This window comes from Pangasianodon hypophthalmus, chromosome 15 (assembly GCF_027358585.1).
Source record: "Pangasianodon hypophthalmus isolate fPanHyp1 chromosome 15, fPanHyp1.pri, whole genome shotgun sequence".
In the NCBI taxonomy this organism is placed as follows: domain Eukaryota; kingdom Metazoa; phylum Chordata; class Actinopteri; order Siluriformes; family Pangasiidae; genus Pangasianodon; species Pangasianodon hypophthalmus.
The window spans coordinates 3,574,937-3,594,979 of NC_069724.1; the positions used below are offsets into that span (position 1 = coordinate 3,574,937).

Here is a 20,043-nt window from a genome sequence, read left to right on the forward strand (position 1 = left end):
AACACAAATCCCCACAGCCACACTCCAAAATCTAGTGGAAAGCCTTCCCAGAAGAGTGGAGCTCATTATTACAGCAAAGGAGGGATGGACTTTGTGTTAATGCCTGTGGTTTTGGAATGAGCAAATACACATACTTTTGGCTATGTAGTGTATTTCTAACATTTTCTGTAGTCATTTCAAGCTTGTTCTACCACATAAATGTTCAAATTTTAAGCGTCTATTTCTAGAGGGAAACAAAATGATCTGCCCATAGAATAAGAAAATCTAAAAAAATCTGAAAACAGGATGAATAATCTTATGTTTGATTTATAATTGAGCTCATGATAAGAAATATTAAATGCATTTGCCCTTGTTCAAGGTATTTTCCTTTGTATTTATAATAATGTTTATTAGTGTAATGCATTGTGGGTGGAGTGCGGATTAAAAAAGTGTGTGTGTGTGTTTTCCATTTTTTAAAAATTTATTATTATTATTATTAATTTTAATGAATTTCATCAAGTACAAACATCCTGCTGTATCTTTATACAGGGGTAAAGTATTTCATAAAAAAAATAAAATTATTCCATAAGAATAAATTACAGGCCTTTAGAGTAATTTTTTTATGAGGGTTGAATTGAACCATGTAATTTCTCTTTTAAAAGAATTAAAACATGGCATCTTCCCTCCAAATGTAGCCTGTATTACTGTAAGATTTATTCTGTGTGTGTATTTTTAGATTTTTAGGAGGCTAAACAAGTACAGTGGCAAAATATGTTTCAGCAATTTCTGAGTATTTATTACAAAAAGTAGAATTTATGTTGACGCCTTTTTAAAATATTATAAAAGTATATATATTTCTTAGTTGGGTAGAGTTGAAGAAAAAATTTGAATGTTACTTCCTTAGCTCTATGCTAGTTAGTGAGCAGCGTTGCGAAGACGTAGAGCGCAAGTGTGTATGACGTAATCGAAAAATGAGTAAAACGTCATCACTCAGCTTCTAATATATTTCAGCGCGCGGCACGGCTTCGGTCTTTCTTGTGCTGAGCAGGGCTGGGAGTCGTGTTTAAAGATGATAAAAGTTTCAAAAACTGGTTGCTTTATTGCTAAAAAATTACTAATGAACCCCTTCTCCTGCGTCTTTGGGCTTTTTCCCGGAAATCCAAGCTGATTTAGTTTGTCTTTAATGGACGCATGTTGAAGAACCACGTGGCTCCTGAGGCTGCAAAGCTGAGGCAAGTTGCTAATATTTTCTCCACACAGATATAATGTTAGACAAAATGGCGGCGCTTGAATGATCATAGCTAAAGTGTGTTGCTGTTCTGTGTGTTAATTTGGTTCTGGTTTTGTTATGCACAGCCATGATGCCTAGCTAGCAAGAAGTCCTTTATGACTGAGGATCACATTGTTGGCTAACTCTTCCCTCTTCACATCATGGAGCCCAAGGTGAGTTTTCAAGCTTTTTTGAGCAACTTTTAAGGTCTCTGTGATGAAAACCTTGAATAGGAAGTGCCGTCTTATGCGATAACTGACGATTTTATTCACTATTAATCTGAGAGACCTGAAAGAATAAAGTACCACGTGGACCCATACACTGTCTCTGCTCTTACAAGCTTTGTCTGTCCTGTAGGTTGAACATCCTGGTGCTTGGATCCATCGCTGAAGCTCAGGGGGTCCACAAGGCAAGTGATCTTACTGTGTGTTGAATTTCTTCAGCTGGTGTCATGATGAAAACACAAACTGAAAATGAGCTGGAATTACCGGCAGAATGTTCAGTGGTGATCATCGGTTTTCTGAACACGCACTTCCTGCTGAATTATTTAAAAATACTCCAAAAATTAGGTCCCCAAGATGCATAATCTATCTCTAACACTTAATTTCATCTTTTATAGGATTAAAATGACCACCTGAGCACCATGACAAAGTATTTACAGATCTGATACTGTTCAGGTCAGACTACAAAGTCTTCACACCGTCCACTGGTAAACATTCAAACTTCTGGCTTTGAGCTTTCATTAAAACTCAATAAGTAGGTTTTTAATGGTTTACTTATTTCCATTAATATTTTTGCCCTTCTATCCACAGCAGATAATGGGTCTGATGTGGCAGAGATGGAGATACAGAACTTGACTTCCACAACCAACGCAGGAATCAAGACTGTCCAGTGATGCTGCTTGAGAAAGTGTATAATATGATGATCAAAACCTGATTGTTTTTGTTTTTTTTTTGCTAAATAAAATCTTAAAGTTGAGGTCTTGTCTTTGCATTTGTCTGAGGCATTGTCTTTGCATTAAGTGGGATTTTCTTACTTTTTTCAAAGTTTTAAAAGATATATATATATTGTAGGCTAAAATGAGCTACAATATGATGGGATTTGTGGGGAATATTGCATTTTCAATTTATAGTATTGTCAATATAAGTGGTAAAAGAATTGAGGGTCCTTGCTCAGTTACACACAGTACTCTTCCTAGACATTTACAAGTATAAGATATAATGGGGACAGTCTCCATGACAAAATAGTTTATTGAAATTTTCACAAACCCCCAGGACAATCAATTCAGTTTTATGTCTGCATTTTCCACTTAGGCCAATTGTAGCGAGTGATTTGGCTTTAGTTTTTCACAGATGCTGAGACTAATGTACATACTGGACATCTGATGCAAATATTTTCTGTAAACATTGACCACAAAGTGTCCTTCACAGCTCCCAATGATTTGGATAGAAACTTTATTGCTCCAGAGATGAATAGTAACAGTTTTGGGATGCAGAATGATTTATTTTAACTTTAAATCTGAACACTCCAGTGGATAAATAAACATGAATATTAAAGTGAGCTAGATTCAGTTTCTTCTAATTTGGATAAATTCTGCCATGAGCTCAGAAATCACACAAGAACTAACTTCATGTAATATAATTTCACTTCAAACTTAAATTTGTCATCAGTCTTTATCTGCTATTTTACAAGAAAACATATTTACAAATGAGTGATCCTAATGATGTCATTTATAGCAGTTAACATAAAGACTGGTATGTATTTATAGAAAAGTTTGAGTAAGAGACATCTGTTACTTGTGAGCTATATTAGCCCTAAAAAAAAAAAAGCGAAGAAACATGTCTTAGCTGATTTATTATATCTGGAAAATCGTGTAAACGTGATCTTTACAAGAACGTTTTAGCAATTGTGTTTTGATATGTTCGTCTTTTTTCAGTCGTCCTCTACTAACATCCAAATATCTCTAAGTGAAGTCCCTGCTTAGCGTATACCCGTTATTCATCTTCTTTTTCGACGTAGGTCTTCACAGCCGAGCGAGCCATCTGTCGGGCCAGATATCTCTCTCTGGCCGAGCTCACAGTCTGTTCACTGCTGCGTTTCGCAAATTTGCTGGGCTCTTGAGCTGCTTTGGCTTGAGCACCATTTTCAGCCTGTGTGTCCTTGTCTTGCTGAACCTGCGAGTCTTTCTCTTTCTCTTTCCTGTCTCCTTGCGCCTTCTTCTCTCGTTCCTTTTTGTCATCGTTTCTGTGGTATTCTCTATCTCTGTGTCTGTCCTGCTCACCGTCTGCTCTGTTCTTCTTGCCATGTTTGTCTTCTGTTTCTCTGTCTTTATCTCTATCCCTTCTTTCTCGCCCTCTGTCTCCGTCCCTCTCCCGGTGTCGATCCTTCTCCCTCACGTGGTCGCGGTTTTCTTTCCGGGGTCCGTCCCTGTCCTCTTTCTGGTGGCCGTGCTTGTCTTCTCTTTCTCTGTCCCTCGAGCGGGCTCTCTCTCTCTCTCTGTGACTGCGTTTCTCTTTCTCTCGTTTCTTCTCCTTCTTTCTTTCGTCTTCACTGCCGGAGGAAGGAGACCGCTGGCGGTACTGCCGTTTGGAGTGGCTGCTGTTGGTGCTGCTTTTACTGAACTCTGCTTTAGAAGAACTCTGCTCCTCGTTAGATTCTGCCTCACTGTCGTTTGCTCGGGATGGCGAGGTTTTAACCGGGGACTTTGATTTATCTCGCCTGAAAGTTTCAGAAGGTTATTAGAGGAATGACTGCCAAGAAACACATCCTCAACATGGCAATCATCACATACAGCACATCATAAAGTGTAAAATCGTGCAATATTGGCTTCAATGGTGATTAATATCATCAGTCAGTAACAGAGCTGTGCAGGTTGTGTAGTTGTGCAGTCTGTATCTGCATAATTTCATTCACTGCACTGCTATCACATGATTAGCTGAGTGGATATGTCAGCAAGTGTTCCTATTAAAGTGGCCGGTGATTGCCTGCACCAATGCAAATTTGGTGCAAATCAGTTCTAGCGAGCTACAGCCAGTTTTACCAGGATAGACCTGAATCTCTCCATCAGGCTTGCAAACAAATCTCACTTCTGCTCATCTGGCAAGGGCGTAGACGTGCCAAAGTACTTAGCGCCAGCGGCTAATGCGTCATCGAGGTTTCCTGTATCTTATCTACATTCTTACCTGTCAGCGCTACGATCAGGAAGAGGCTCTTCTCCTACTGTTTGATTCAGAAGGTGTCGGTAAAATCCGCTCAAATCCTTCTGCTTCTTCACATCCAAGGCAGCTGGGGATTAAAAATAAATAAATAAATAAATAAATAAATAAAGTTTCCACCAAGTCAGTCCTTCTTTGTCCTCATCACCACGTGATGTTTATGGTCTATTTTTACAGATCACTCCTAATGTTTCTTTTCAGCGATATATTAGACTCTATTAAGGTGCATTTGGGTAAGTCCTTTTTTTTCCCCCCAGATTAAGTGGGTTTGACATTTGAATGATTCCCGCTCTTGTTCACAAAGCTCCACTCCCAGGATCTTAAGTGGCCATATAGTGTCTGACAGGAGGGGCATCCAAAAACACACAAGCATTCTGGACCGGAAGTCAGTTTTCCAAACAGATTTTCTCAGCGACTTAATAAACTTCTGCTAACGCATCGTTGTTTTTTTTTTAATCATGTTCTACATACCATATCTTTCAGGTTATTTGTGCAAGTAAGTATTTGTGGACTATTGTGCCTTTAATACAAACTATTGGGCATGAATTAATGTCCTTAAAGCCCTTGTTAGCTTTTTAGGTTCTAAGTAGCATCATGTGACTGTATTTGATCGCATTAAGAGCTAATAAAAGCCAAAGAAGTTACTAATACTTTTATATATAATACATTAAATTTTTACTTATCAGTAATTAGAGACTAAGTAAGTAAGATGTTTTCAAGGTCTGCAGTCACTTGACGGTACCTAGAACCCAAAGTCTTACATACAGAATGAAGTCAGAATTTATACAGAATAAAATGTGAATTTAGGTTATTAATTTGTTCTTAATATTTATTTCTATAACAAGGTTTTAATTAAGTGTCTAAAATGTGTATTATCACAACTAATAATACAATTATTAATCATGTTTGCATAACAGATCTCTAATTAAGTAGCAGTGCAGGTCATTATGAATAAAGTCTAATACATAGTGAATAAACCTTTTAATCTTAGCTTTATTGACCCGATAATAAAACCTTAATTAACCCCTTATATGTATTCCTTAAAGCATAAAGTGTTACTTAAATGTTTCTCCACAGGATAAAGGTGATCAGTTAGTATAACTTCATACTGATTTGCAGTGATGCTTCCCTCTAAGAGGACAAGGAGACCCAAGCCATGCCAGCGACAGAGCCACCTTTTTTGCCTTTTGCATTTATTTATTTATTTTTAAATATTGTCTACTTCTATTTGATGTACAAATGGCTCTAAGCTTCCCTTGTTTACTATGTTAGTCTCTAAACTTTAAAAGACATCCGATATGCCCTGGGTGACTGATTACATTTAGGGTAAATTGAAAAACTTTGTGCATTTCTATCTGAAGTATCACTTTAACTACACATTCAGGTCCAGCAGTTGTTTTCTTTAAAAAAAAAAAAAAAAAAAAAAAAGGGCACTAACTTCTTTAAAACACTATGAAAAGCTCTTGAAAAATCTTACCCTCTAGCTCTGCTGTTCTCCTCTCTCTCTCTAGCTCTTCCTGGCGCTCTTTGAGCTTCTGCCTGTAGGCTGAGGTTACATATGCTTCTTTATCAGCAAACTTTTCCCCCTCTGCCTCTCTCTCCTTCTGGATCTTTCTGTCATCGCGCCGCTCTTGCTCCTTCTTCCTTTCTTCTACAGCACGCATTAGCTGGTTTATGTACTTGGGCTAAAAGGAGAAAAGTTTTGCGGTGTCTCGTTCCAGATTAAAGTGTGGAAATGCTTTAAACAAATGCACAACTTACTATATTAAACATTAAATACAGACTGAATTATCTGAATAAAACACACCTTTCTGTCAGTGCCTCCCAGCAGCTTCTTACTGCTCTCCAGTCTTTGCTTCTGGATGTCATCGTACACGTTGTCATACTCATAAACACTGCTGTCCTCTTCCAGAGCCTTCTGCATCTCGAGTCGTGTCTGTAACGAGTTTGTAACGCATTAATACGCACCGTACCATGACAGGACGCTTTATCTATTCAACATGTTCCCAACCCTGGTCCTGGAGAACCCCCTGTCCTGCACATTTTATAGTTTTCCTAGTTCTGACACACCCAATTCAACTAATCAACAACCCTGCAACAGCTAAAGTGGGTGTGTTAGAGCAGGAAAACACTCGAATCTGCAATACAGGACTTGTGCTAGGAACCAGTGATCCACTCTAGTGTTTTTACCTGCTTCATCATCTTTTTTTTGATTGCCTCCTTTTGCAAACTCTCACCAACAGACGTCTGGGAATGAGTTAAGAACAATGTTAATGCACAGTCAGGATACTGGATCAAAGCAATATACGAGGGAAGGAATGAGGAATGATGTAGGTATTATTACTTCATCGTCAGAGTCATCTCCGAAAATAGAAGGTCGTGAGAGGGGGGCTGATTTTGAAGCACTCTTCTGTGGTATAATGAGCCCATACCTGAAAAACAAATCCACTACATATATTACAACGCACACCTTTTAACACAACACACCCTTTGCATCCTTCCCATACAGATACAGCACAACAGACATTTACACAGTTACTGCTATGCTGGTAGTTGTAGCAATGAGACTTTACCCACAGCTCTCCATTCCAGTCACAGTGCGCATGTTTACTGTATGGACTGTACGTGCCACACTGTATTTATTACAGCAGGTCTGCTTGCACAGCTCTGTGTGTATTTATTGTCTTGTTTGTACTGTAGCGGTTCCTAATCTGCACTACATGGTGCCCAGCGGTGATCTTGTCCTGCACTGCTGTCACTTTTCTGCAAAATACTGCAACAAGGATTCAGTTCCACTGTTTTCTTGTTCAAGGATAGAACGACAAGAAAAGCTCTCTACTCTACTATCTAGGCATGTGATCAAAAACTCAAAAAACAAGTAGTTCTCTAGATATGTTGTTTGGGCCTGCCTAATGTGATCTGTCAGTGAAATGTTCTGAAATACAGAGCCAGACTGTTAATATATACATGTGAATGCCCTAATGAGCCTAATATTCGAATGTTTCACAAAATATACACTATATAGCCAACGACTGTGGACCCTGACCATCACACTCATTCCAGATTTATTCCCTTTTGCTGTTATAATAAGCTCCACACTTCTGGGAAGCTTTCCACTAGATTTTGGAGCGTGGCTGTGGGGATTTGTGTTCATTCAACCTTAAAAACATTAGTAAGGTCAGGCGCTGATTTCTGGGGTGCAGTCGGTGTTTCAGTTCATCCCAAAGGTGTTCAGTGGGGTTGAGGTCAGGGCTCTGTGCAGGACACTCGAGTTCTTCCACTCCAACCTTCACACACCATGTCTTCATGGAGCTCGCTTTGTGCACAGGGGTATTGTCATGCTGGAACAGGTTTGAGCCTCTTAGCTCTGGTGAAGGGAAACTGTAACACTACAGCATACAAAGACATTCTATGCAATTGTGTGCTTCCAGACTTTGTGGCAACAGTTTAAGGAAGAACCACATATGAGTCTGAGGGTCAGGTGTCCACATACGTTTGGGCATATAGTGTATAGTGTATCTGTACTGAGGGGTCTGTGGAAATTTTCACAGTTTAAGAATTTGTCTGGACTACTTGCATTTGGTTGTAGATGACTAACAAACACTTTTTGTGTTCAACAGCCGTAAATAAAATAAAGCACTAAAACGTGAAGGCAGTTAACCTAAACAATGTATATAGTTACTCAGCTAGTCTTAGTAAAGCACGGTTTAGCTAGCTAACACGCGCAGCTAACATTACGCTTGCTATGGTGTTTGGTTAGGCTTTGCTAGCTAACTAGCTAGCCATTTTGGCTATCGCTATATCCAGTTATAAGCGAACGATTATGTTGTGGTCAATAATTAGCTTAAGAGTATACGAATGCAACTGACATTACACACGTATGTAAACTGCTAATACACTTAAAACACTGCGAATAAAATTCTGCATTACTTTACGTTTACGGTACTTACTGTTTACCACCGGAGGCCGCCATCTTGTTTTTTTTTTTAGCTCATGTGAGCGCAGATTCGCCACTAATACATGATTTGAAAGAAATGTTTTAGGCATTTTACAATTAAAATATCAATAAAAACAATTAATAATTTTGCCATTGAATTAGAAATAGCTTTTCTATTAAGGTCCACGCTTTGAAATATAGTTGTGAAAGTGTCAGGCATAATCAAAGGTTTGAATTATGATTGAACCGTGTATTTGAACATAAACACTTTACGCAAACTCAATAATAATAATAATACATTTTCAATTTTAATATTTAATTGTATTTAATTTGCCTGTAACTTGTTGATAATATATAGTGTATAATAGTGTTTAATTGGAAATAGTGCCAGCAGATGGCGATAGTTCTCTATGTTGTAAAATGAATCACGTTTTGAAGTAATTTCATGTCAGATATTGTCTAAATGTTGGTTTGTATAGGACACAAACATGTATAAAATAATTAAAAAGAGGGTGTAATAGAGCCTTATACAAAAATATACAAGGTTTGCAATTTTTTTTTATGGAAATCACCTAAAACATGACAGCTTGTTCTACATTCAAGCAGTAATAAATGTTGTCTAAAGACAATCTTAACACAATCTGTAATCTCTTTATATATATAAAAAAAAATTTCATTTGTCTATTTATTTCTCTAAAACTGGAAGACCCTCACAGTATAAATATATGATACATAGAGTTATGATAAAGCAAGTAAAACAATGGGAGTATTATGAGTTAATGTAGATTAATCACAGTTACTATGACATACCACAGTAAAAGGAGAGTTATATAATAGTTTTACATGACTAGTATATATGTGTGGTACAATTACAATATAATAAAATTATTATAAACTATGGTCATTGTTTGTAAGGGGTTTTGTTACTGGTTCAAACAATCACACTCATTTAACCTCTCACTAAGTACATTCTGTTCTTCAGTCTCTAACTTGTCCAGCCTTTTAGGTTTTAAACATCCTGTGTCAAACCATTTCAAAACATTTCACTGGGGTCAAGACACTGATTTAGTCATTTTAAATTATAAAACCTATGTTTGAACAGCTGTGGTACATTGCATCACTCAACTTCTTTTCAGTTTTAGATTGCAAATAGATGTCCTGCCATTCGGCTATACAATTTTCTGAAAAGCCTCGTATTATGATATAATCATGAACGCTGAAATTATAAAGTATAAAAGATGCATTGATTGGCATCACCATGATCTGCTCAATTATGCACTGATGAAGTTGCAAGAAAAATTCTCTTGTATGCTTTTCTAATCCTAGGAGCTACAAAAACGTCCGTGATGCTCTGGGATTTCTTCAGATCTAGCTATGTGTTTGAATAGAAAGAACAGAAAGGTAATTGAATATGATTTGAACACCTGATTCTTCTCAGGAAGTCATTGTCCAAGAGGTTCACATGTAAACCCTGGTGTGTGTGTGTTAAATCAGACTGTAGGCCTATGTATTTATTATTAAGAGTTACATGATGATCAAATCACATTTTTAAGAGAATCTCTGAATTACAAATGGTTCACAATATTTCCTGACTTCTTAGCTTATCTATCTTATTCTTATCTTGTTATATGAAAATGTGTGCAAACGTTGTTTTTTTAGCATCTATGCAGCTGAGAATATAATAATATCATTTGAATAATTTTATTAATATGTATATTGTAAATGCTTTCCTACTTAGAAAGAGTAGCTCAGGATGGATGGATAGACAGCTGAGTGTTCAGAGACAAACGAGTTGTGATTTCTGCCGTTAAAGACAGAAAGACATTACGTTAAATTTGGTGCTGGACCAAAGGAAGACAGCAGTAAGTGATTTGATTTCATTTGATTTATTTATTAATTTTGTGGTGGACAGTCTACAAATGTACATTACTCATGTCAAGTGAGTGTTTTGTAGCAGAAATGAATCATTCTTCAGTGATCATAGAGACAATGTTATATTTTCACATCCACATTCCAATTTAAAAAAAAAACAACAACAACAACAAAACAACAACATTTTTTTCTCAAAATGCAGTCCCAGATTTTGTCAGTGACAGGACGACAGCGGAAATCACTATCAACTACTATTAACTAATATCAACTATGTGTTATAGCTATGGTTTATTTTAGTTTTAAGTAAAATATCCTGCTTTCTTGAATAATGAGAATGTGTTTAAAATGATGGCAGGGGAAACTTCCTAAGAATACCAATATGTGTGTGTGTGTGTGTGTGTGTGTGTGTGTGTGTGTTTTGGGAAGTTGTAAATGTCCTTATATAAACCTCAATGCATCATGGCTCCAATAAATACACAAGATACTGCATATTTGAATACTGGGCTTGATATTTGAATAGTTGGATCATAATTAGGGTCATAAGGGCATTGTGCATGTTTTATTGAGTCTCTGGCTAAAAAAAAAAAAAAACTACATCCTAAAACAATATGATTAAAAAAAAATGCATGTCTTTGTCATATAGGTTCATGAGAATGTCAAATTTCCACCCTTTTTTTTTCTTTTTAAATATCTTCATGGGAAAACATGTTCATACTGGTTAGCTAGGCCACTGAGGTTTGACAGCTGGCGGCTCGGCGCATGCGCAGATCGTCCGCACAGAGGAAGCGACCGAGCAAGTAGCAACGGACGAGCTGGATCCGCTCGCAGCTGATTTCTCTTCTGACACAATTATGTCCGTCTCGGCGTCGCCAGTTTCCCTCAGGTATCCGTTTCCCGGAGCCTGAATGGCGTTGGTAACAGTCCAGAGGTCGCCTACTCCGAGCGCAACATCCAGCCCTTGCGTTTCGGTGAGTAATTCTCGTCTTTTTCTGTCGTCTTTTTAGCCCCGACACCTTCCATCGTGTCGGCGGCAGCTTTTTGGGCTCATTTCCGCTGGGTTTTTTTTTCTCTCTACAGTCCTTTATGTCTGAGCAACACGCATGCGCAAAAATATTGGTTTGGAATTACATTGTTGCTGGGAAGTGAAGCTTTATAGATCATTTTATAGTGTTTAATGTAAATGTTTGGGTTTTTTAGGAACAGGTTGAATGTCAGAGAGACACTGGAAACGGTGTTACACCGAGTGAGGCTACATTAGAGGCAGTTTAATGTCTAACACACACACACACACACACACACACACGCATTTGCACCATTACACCCCAGTTATTCTGTGAATGAGGTTTAAGTAATGTATTACATAACGTGTTTCAGGAGAGCCTGTGTGTCTTATAAGTGTTGTAACACAGCATATGAATGACACTGGGGCTTTTGAAAGACCAGGCCCAGACAAGCCTGTGTATTTTATAACTAACTCCTAAAAAAAAAAAAATCACACCTACTAGGATTAACTGATGTTTTAGCCTGTGAGAAGCACAAAGGGAAAGACCCACATCCAGTACCGTGAGTAAAGAGAGGAAAAGCTCAATGAGACAACACACAAAACAGACTGAGCTTGCAAAGGAAATAGCTGACATGCTTCCTATACAGAGATGTTAGACAGCCGGGAGATTTGGTGTCATTAGTTTGAGATATCAGTGTGGCCCACATTTCCTAATTAAAACTGAATGAGCGCTCGGGTGAAGTTCTCAGACTAAATGGAAAACAGGAGGTTATACAAAATGCATGAATCCATAGCTATTTCTGCCATAGTGTTGACGTGACGTGTTGTTGGTTTCTCCTCACAACCATAAACACTCAAATCATGCTTCCCCAAAAAGCAAAATACAAATAAAACAAGAACCGAGAAGAAGAAAACGAATTCCGGGAAACAGATCGTGCAAGCAAGAGGCCTGCCATTTTATTTTATTTTTGTTTGATTGCTTCATTTAGTTGTTTGGTTTGTTTTAGTTAGTTAGTTTGTTTCTTTTTTTTAACGTGACGATTGGTGGAGATCACTATCAGCTACCAAAGTTGTTTTATTTATTATTTATTATAGTTATAGAGTTATACAAAATGCATGAGTCCATAGCTATTTCTGCCGTAGTGTTGATGGAGAGTTTATCCTCGCGACGATAAACATCCTGCTCATGCTCCCCCAAAAAGCAATTTATAAATAAAATAAGAACTGATAAAAAAAAGGGACCTGCCCTTGTTTCATTTGCTTATTTGGTTGGATTTTGTTTGGTTTGTTGTGTTTGTTGGTTGGTTTTTGTTTGTTTTAGTGAGCTAGTTTGTTTTTTAATGAGGTGATAGGAGGAGATCACTGCCAGCTGCCAAAGTTGTTGAAGCTATTTAGTAGAGATATTATAGTTATAAGGATTTACAAATGACATGAATTCATTATTTTTCTACCAACAATAAACATTTAAATCATGCTTCCTGCAAAAAAAACAAAAAAAACAAAAAAAAACTACAGCTTAAACAAAACCCAACAACAAAAAAGCAGATTCATGGAAACGGATTGTGGAGGCAAGGGGCCTATCATTTTATTTTTGTTTGTGTTTGGGTGTTTTTTCCTGTTTGTTTGGTGCATATGTTTGTTAGTTTTTTGTTTTTTTGTTTTAGTTAGTTTGTATGTTTCTTAGATGCAAGTCATTGATGGATATCTCTGTCAGCTGCCAAAGTTGTAGCTATTTATTATAGTTATTATAGTTATAAAAACAAAATAAGAGAAACAGACAGTGCAGGCAAGGGGCCTGTCATTTTATTTTTATTTGTTTATGTTTTTTTTGTTTGGTGCGTGTTTGTTAGTTTTTGTTTAGTTTAGTTTAGTTTAGTTTAGTTTAGTTTCTTTCTTTCTTTCTTTCTTTCTTTCTGTAAGTCGTTGATGAGGATCACTGACAATTGCCAAAGTTGTTAATATTTAATTATGTTATAGTTATATTATAGTAATATTTAATTATATTATAGTTATGAGTTTATATAAATGCATGAGTCCATAAGCAATTTCTACCACTAGTGTTGATGGGGAGTTTATCCTCACGACTATAAACGCCCAAACCATGCTTCCCCAAAAAAATCTACAAATAAAACAAGAACTGATAACAAACAAATCCAGGGAAACAGACCGTGTCGGCAAGGGAACTGTAACTGTATTGTTGTTTGTTTGTTTCTTTCTTTTTTTATGAGGTGATGGGTGAAGATAGTTATCGTGTGCAAAAGCTGTTATAACTGTTTAGTTATTATAGTTACAAGCCTAACTGATTGGTTTCTTCAACTGAAAGATTTTATCCAAGCTCAAGAACTTGAAAAAAGTATAAACAAAATCAACTTTAAGGCTAATTATAGTAAAATAGAGAAATGTGATGTCGATATGATAGAGAAGGTGTACACTTTGAGTGTACATTTTAACACAGTGTAACTACTTTGGGTTCTGTGAGTGGACAGTTCAGGAATGAAAAACTCAAATGGCTCAGATAAATTGCATAGATTGTACATATTTCAGTAGTTATAATATTCTTGAAAATGGGCAGGCTGTAGTTTTCTAACAGTGGAAGGGCTACCCGATGGCAAATTTTTCATGTAGAGCGCAAACGTATTTCAAAATGAACCTGAAGTTTTATAGCCTGCTCCAGTAACCGGCCGCATTTCCGGGTTGTGATGTCAGAGAGATGGTTTGGCTGTGAAATTGTCTTTGAGATTTGTTGCGTAAGGCTCAGCTTTCCCGACTTACCTGCGTACCAAGACTTGAATAAAAGTCTACTTTGCCCTCACTTTGGCCCCACCCTGGAAAGTCAGCTGACCTTTGCCTGATGTGCTGAACATGAATAATAAGCAGTACCGAACCCATAAACTTTTTTTTTTTTGTTTATTACACTCAGCATTGTGTTACGTTTGGCGCTTTCTACTTTTTCCCCACACAAAACCAGAAGAACATTTTGGGACGTAGATTAATCCCAGAGTTTGACTAAATTTTAATAAAGCAAAATACTGGGATTAGTATAAAACACATAGATTGGAATAAAACGACTGCAGCGAAGATTAATTTCAAAGGTTGACCAATTTCCATAATGCAAAGCACTAGGTTAAGTCTGGCACTGCTTGGTGCTTGAGGCTACTACATACCAAACATTTGTTCTTTCAGCAGCGAGGTACATATGGTTTAATATACTCAACAGACAGCATTCCAGTATCGGGAAGCGGGGGGAAGGGGGGTAAAGGGGTATTAGTGTTACGCTGCTGTAATAGTGTCGAAAACATTTTCTAGTATTCATTCGTAGTTTGTTATTTAGAGCTTCGTAAATCTGTGTGTGTTGCATAACGTAAAGCAAAGTACTTGTCCACCAACATTTCATTTTTTTTTTTTTAATTATACTACAAGCTAGTAATAAACCAGAGTGCACTCTGACCATGTGTATCATTTCCAAGCCAAAAGCTTTCGCTAATATACGAGTTATGAATTCTTAGTCCATTGTAGTAGATGAGTATAACAGACACGTGTTAAGTGTTAGGTATTAAAATAGCAAATAAGCCCTGTTTATTGGAAATATTGATTGATCAAATCCCCGTAATCTGTTTCTAAGACCGCATGATATAGCCTTCATTAGAACGTACTGTATTAAGACGATGTAAGAGTCATAATGTGAAAGATGTGATGCTGTGAAAGCATTTATTTGAGTTGTTTTACGATGAAAGGTCGAGATACGTACGTTAAATGGGAAGTAATACAATATTCTGCTAAAAGTGATGTATGTACGTATTTCAACTGACAAATTTAAACAATTCTGCAAGTGAGCATTGATTTTATTTGCTATACCCAATGTCAGATAAATGCGCTATAAATAAAGTTTACAGATGTTTTGGTAATGCAGTCTAGGTCCTACATCCAGGAAAGTTGGTTTGTCTCTGAAGTTTTTTTTTATTATTATTATTATTATTATTAAAGTATGTATGATATTTACAGCCTGAACTGTAAATTCAGTCCAGTCGTGATTGACAAATACGGCAACTTCCTGCTGTTGTGTATCTTCCGAATACTATCTGTCCATTCGGATAATTCCGTGTGTGTGTCTTAATGAGTCTGAGTGCTTATCTGCACCCGAGACAAAGGTTTCAGGAGTGCAGGAGGTCAGGCGCGAACCCTTTCAGGTGCAGACTCTCTGGCCGTTCCCACATGACTTTGGATGCAAATAGAGTTTCATGCAAAGCAGAGTCGCAGTGAGCTTTGAAAGGTTTTGGAAATCAGCCAGGACGTCTGTGTTCTTTATTTCTATAAACAGCAAAAGCATACGAGGAAACTTTTCCATTACGTCGCCTCGTTAACAAAAACGAACAGGCAATAGTCACGAGTAATTAGCGTTCACGTGATAGTCATAAGCATAAAATTTCAGATACATGAGCTATACGATGAATAAATCCCTTTTCTGCTTTTTGTAATGCTTTATTCAGATGTTAAAAGCTATGTGACTAGCAACGAGCTTGTAACATACATGTTATGAATCAAACCACTGAAGATGAGCGCTTCCCCTAGGTGTTTTGTTAAAGGTCCTGTTTTTAATATTATTAAAATAATGTCTGGTTTTAATTGCTCTTTTCTCTTTCAATCAGGAGTCTGGCAGCGGGGAAGATGATCGCCGATCTCAGCCCAGAAGGTACAAAAAAATCTCTCACCTTCTTTGCCAGCTTTTCCCCCCCAGATGTACTCAATAATTCTATATAAAACTGCCAGGAGCAGAAAGTTCTCCTTCTACGAGCACCAGATGCTTTGCATCTTGTTGCGTTTTAACTTCCTGCGCTATAATTTAGGGTTCTTCCAGGTTCCTGACAGTGGATAATGTGACCAGGGTCAGAAACCTTCTCAGTAGAACATGAAGCTTTTGTTAAAAAAAAAAAAAAGAAATGAAATAATAATATCTTAAAAAATCAGGTCCTAAGTCTACAATACTGTTTTTTTTTTTTAACTGTGGAGGAAACCTGGTACGATGTTGTTGTCTGGTTTTCGGGGTGTGTTCTTGTGCCACCAGGCATCAGACTTCTTTCCTGAACTGCAGAGACGTCCACAGCAAGTGTGTTTGTTTATGACGTGGCCTCCCGGTGCATTATGTTCGATGTATTATGTTCGAGCATCTGTATTGTGTTGTGTTGACATCACACTTCAGTGCTTCCCTCCTGTATCGCCTTATACTGAGCAAGCGAGTCCGACCAGTCTCGGCCTTGACTCAGGTTTCCTCAGACTGGTGTTAATTGAGAATTTCCTGCCCCGTGCTGTTTACGTATAATTTACGGTTCAGTGTTTTAGCATGCGTTCATTGCAATGCAGTTGTCTTCTTGAGAAATCAGTTTTAGACAGCTGAAGTGAGACGCTATGTGTTTGAAAAGGGTGGAAAAGGAAACTTTTAGGAATTTTTATTAGTAATGTGTATGTGACCAGTACTGGTGAATACCTGACAGGATTCTCTGTTATTTTATTTTTTTTTATCTACAAATCAATAAACAGTTTTTGATATTGCTCTTAGCAGATCTGGAAATTTGAACGGAATGAGTAGAAAATCTTTTTTTTTTTTTTTTTAATAATTCCATATTGTGAAACAATCAATAAATAACGCAAAGTGCATTAAACAGTAATCAGTATAGAGGAGTAGATATCTCATTAGGGCACATCTGAATTTTTTTTTCTTGCTGTTATAGCCTTCTAAGATATTTATTCATCCATCTTCAGTAAGCGCTTTAGCCTGGTCAGGGTCACGGCGGATCCTGGGAACATTGGGTACAAGACGGGAGAATTCACCCCAGTTCCATCGCGGGTAATTCCGCGTTCGACTAAATCTCCTAACTCGGAATTTCCGACTACAAAAATTCCTCTTTAATTTGGAATTCGTACTTAGGAAGGAATGACGTCATGACAATATGGCCGCTCACACTTTCATCAGTAAATATCACTTCACTACTTTAAAAGAGTTTATAGTAGAATTTAATTAAGATCAATCAACACACACACATTAATTATTTCATAAATCTATAACACTGACTATACAGTTTGCTATTTTGAGAAGATAAATACATCCTAAACTCATGTTCAGTAATGCTAGCTTGTTGCTAACAAACCACACGCTGCCACAGAGGCATCCATGTTTTTTTTTTTTTCGCCACATAGTAGCTCGAACATGCCAGCGAATCAGCGTAGTTCAGACCTCCCACTTCCGAGTTAACCCACGCAGCCCAAGAGAATTTGATTACTGTGTTTTTCCTGCCGGATTTCGAAAGTGTCCTTGGTTCAGTGACCTCACCATCAGATATTTGAATATTTTCTTGGTGCTTTTCTTGAATCTCACTACAATGTGTTTCTTTCCTGTACTGATTCTTTGGCACACCAACCAGTTCTTCATCCATGGAAGAAAAGGTGTAGACAGTAGACAGAAGCCATTTCTCCATTTCTTTAAGTTATTTAGAGACTAAATTTAGAGATGAAGGTGAAAAATTTCCTGCATCTCTGTGTCCTTGTCTGCGTCGAGACATCATTTCCTGACTGTTAATATCATTTGAGAATGATATTGAAGCTTAACATTTTGATGTAACAGCAACGCTAACCTTGGCTCGTGGCATTTTCTTCTCTTTCCATGCACTTGCAATTTGTAACCTGCGTCACGCAACGCACTCTTTTTTCGTACATTTTTTGCATGTGTGGCGTAAAGGTTTTCTTCAGTGGTCACTAGGTCAGGAGCAACAGTGTACTGAGCGTTGCTTTTTTTGCTGCTCCACCCAGAGGACACAATAAGACATGTAAATACATTCCAGTGCAGCTTTACATTGGAAATGGCCGCACTTACGAATGTTCTCTTTACTGTTTGATTTTCACGTCCTCAAGATGTATTTTGCTAATGTTAATGATTTTGAATATTTAGTAGTGGCACCATTTGTTCAGTGGCATCATCTGAAAGTATTTTACTTCACAAACCTTAATATTAGGCGCTTAAGAAATGTCTTGATCTCAATATAAGTTGTCTTACATGTTAATGTATTTACATATAATTGCTAATATTTAGATATATTCCTTTATCAGACCCTTTCATCAGAATCCAGTCGTAATATAGAGCTGTTAAAGGTGGCAATACATCAATACAGGTGGCACAGTAACAATTCCAATTCCAGAAGCTAGCCCTTTAGGCTGATGATTAATTCCCATATAAATTATTGCTGTCACCAATTTAATTGTTTTTTTATTTCTCTTTATACTATTCTTATAAGCATAACATTAGTGTGAGAATTTCGTTTTGCTTTCTAGACTGTAAGAATTGCAGTGGTTGTGGTTATAGGAAGGTAGTCAACGACGAAGTGGTGTGATGCGGCCCGACATGAAGTGGAGTTACTGTTATATACTGCGGAAATACTATGGATTATTTTCCTACAACAGCACATCTTGAAGTGTTTGTTTCCTCTTATACCACAGCGATTTGAGAATGATTACAGTTTTGAATTTACTAGTGAACAACATACTGTGTTTTCATAAAAGTTCGTAATCAAGAATGATGATTGAAATATCATAATGTAGCTAGCAAGTCGATTATACTAATGAACTAATTTGGACATTGTATTTGCCAACTACATTCTGTATATTTATATAGACATTAAGGGTGTAGTGATACACTCTGGTCACAGTTTGATTTGATTCACAATACTGTGTTCACTATTCTATTCAATTCTATTCTCAGAAAATGTGAAAAAAATTTGAAAGATGACAAATTGTGACTGAAAAGTAAAAATATCTTTATATAATAAACAGTCCATAAGAACAGTAGTTTAATATTGTAAACAAAATGTACTACAGGTTCACCATATCTTAAAAATAAATAAATATATTTATAAATTCACCCCAAAAATTTGAGCAAATAAACAAAGTGTCTGACCCAGGGATTTTGAAAATGATCGACTGAAACAAAGTGAGCTGCACAAATAGAGCTCCAAAGTCGGCTAAAACGCCCGTATTCCATGGCCTCTTTCTTGGGCAGCATAGATCACAGAGGAGTAGGGATGGTGTTTTTTGAAAGCTACTGAAAAGTTTTTTAACAATTATAATCTGGTCGTGGCTTATTGGTCCCTGCAATCCGGAGCTATTGGGATATCGGTCATTTCACAAGTACAGATGATCTCGCAGGCTCACCACAAAAGAACTTGATCACATGACCAGTGTTTTATATTTTAACTCTGTGTGTTGCACAGATTGGTATTCAAACAGTACAATTGCATTACATGCATAATTAAAAGAATGCTGGTATTGCACATTTCCATGATGCACATCATCACATTTTTGCATCGTGATGCATCGTGTCACGATGTATCGTTAAAGCCTGTGGAATCTATCGTTTAATCATGGTCACCTTAAATAATCATGAGTAGATTATAATAACTGCGATTAGGCAACTACATAATCATAAATTGTGACAAGCCTACCAGAAACAACTGGAACAAGGGAATCTGCAGCATGCCAGTCAGTGAAACTATGAACGATATAGTCCGACAAGTCAAAGATGGCTAACAATATGTAGAAATGAGGAATGCAGGTCATCACCTCAAATGGTATCTGTATTGCCCAAGAGAAAGCACCTACACAGATATTTATCAAAGGCAGAGAACTGAGCAACATTCTGCATCGATATTGAAGTACGCTAAGAACTTCATTTGAAATGTTGACACATTCATGACTTCTGTCACGAGTATGAGTTTGGGAAAAA

The 20,043-nt window shown here is 37.2% G+C and overlaps 2 protein-coding genes, 1 long non-coding RNA gene and 2 other non-coding genes across 5 annotated transcripts in view; 4 read left to right on the forward strand and 1 right to left on the reverse strand.

Moving 5' to 3' along the window:
• Positions 1-1,458: 1,458 nt before the first annotated feature.
• LOC113541829 (small nucleolar RNA SNORD49) lies at positions 1,459-1,534 on the forward strand. The gene has a single exon (XR_003404213.1). It is a non-coding gene; the product is annotated as a small nucleolar RNA SNORD49 (small nucleolar RNA).
• A 164-nt stretch (positions 1,535-1,698) lies between these two features.
• On the forward strand, positions 1,699-1,775 carry LOC113541834 (small nucleolar RNA SNORD65). Its single transcript, XR_003404218.1, has one exon. It is a non-coding gene; the product is annotated as a small nucleolar RNA SNORD65 (small nucleolar RNA).
• An 87-nt stretch (positions 1,776-1,862) lies between these two features.
• LOC113541751 (uncharacterized) lies at positions 1,863-2,227 on the forward strand. Its single transcript, XR_003404199.3, has 2 exons — positions 1,863-1,958; positions 2,062-2,227. It is a non-coding gene; the product is annotated as an uncharacterized LOC113541751 (long non-coding RNA).
• A 459-nt stretch (positions 2,228-2,686) lies between these two features.
• nsrp1 (nuclear speckle splicing regulatory protein 1) lies at positions 2,687-8,479 on the reverse strand. The gene is made up of 7 exons (XM_026938414.3): positions 8,415-8,479; positions 6,809-6,896; positions 6,655-6,711; positions 6,272-6,400; positions 5,942-6,149; positions 4,432-4,534; positions 2,687-3,967 (listed from the first exon to the last, which is right to left on the reverse strand). Exons 1-7 carry the CDS (start codon positions 8,435-8,437, stop codon positions 3,244-3,246), a joined length of 1,332 nt encoding a protein of 443 aa, XP_026794215.3. The 5' UTR covers positions 8,438-8,479; the 3' UTR covers positions 2,687-3,243.
• A 2,553-nt stretch (positions 8,480-11,032) lies between these two features.
• Positions 11,033-20,043, forward strand: part of ssh2b (slingshot protein phosphatase 2b) — a 33,396-nt gene continuing 24,385 nt past the window's right edge. The window contains exons 1-2 of the mRNA XM_026938575.3: positions 11,033-11,241; positions 15,923-15,966. Coding sequence (XP_026794376.2) covers positions 11,179-11,241; positions 15,923-15,966 — 107 coding nt within the window. The 5' untranslated portion in view covers positions 11,033-11,178. The remainder of the gene's footprint in view (positions 11,242-15,922; positions 15,967-20,043) is intronic.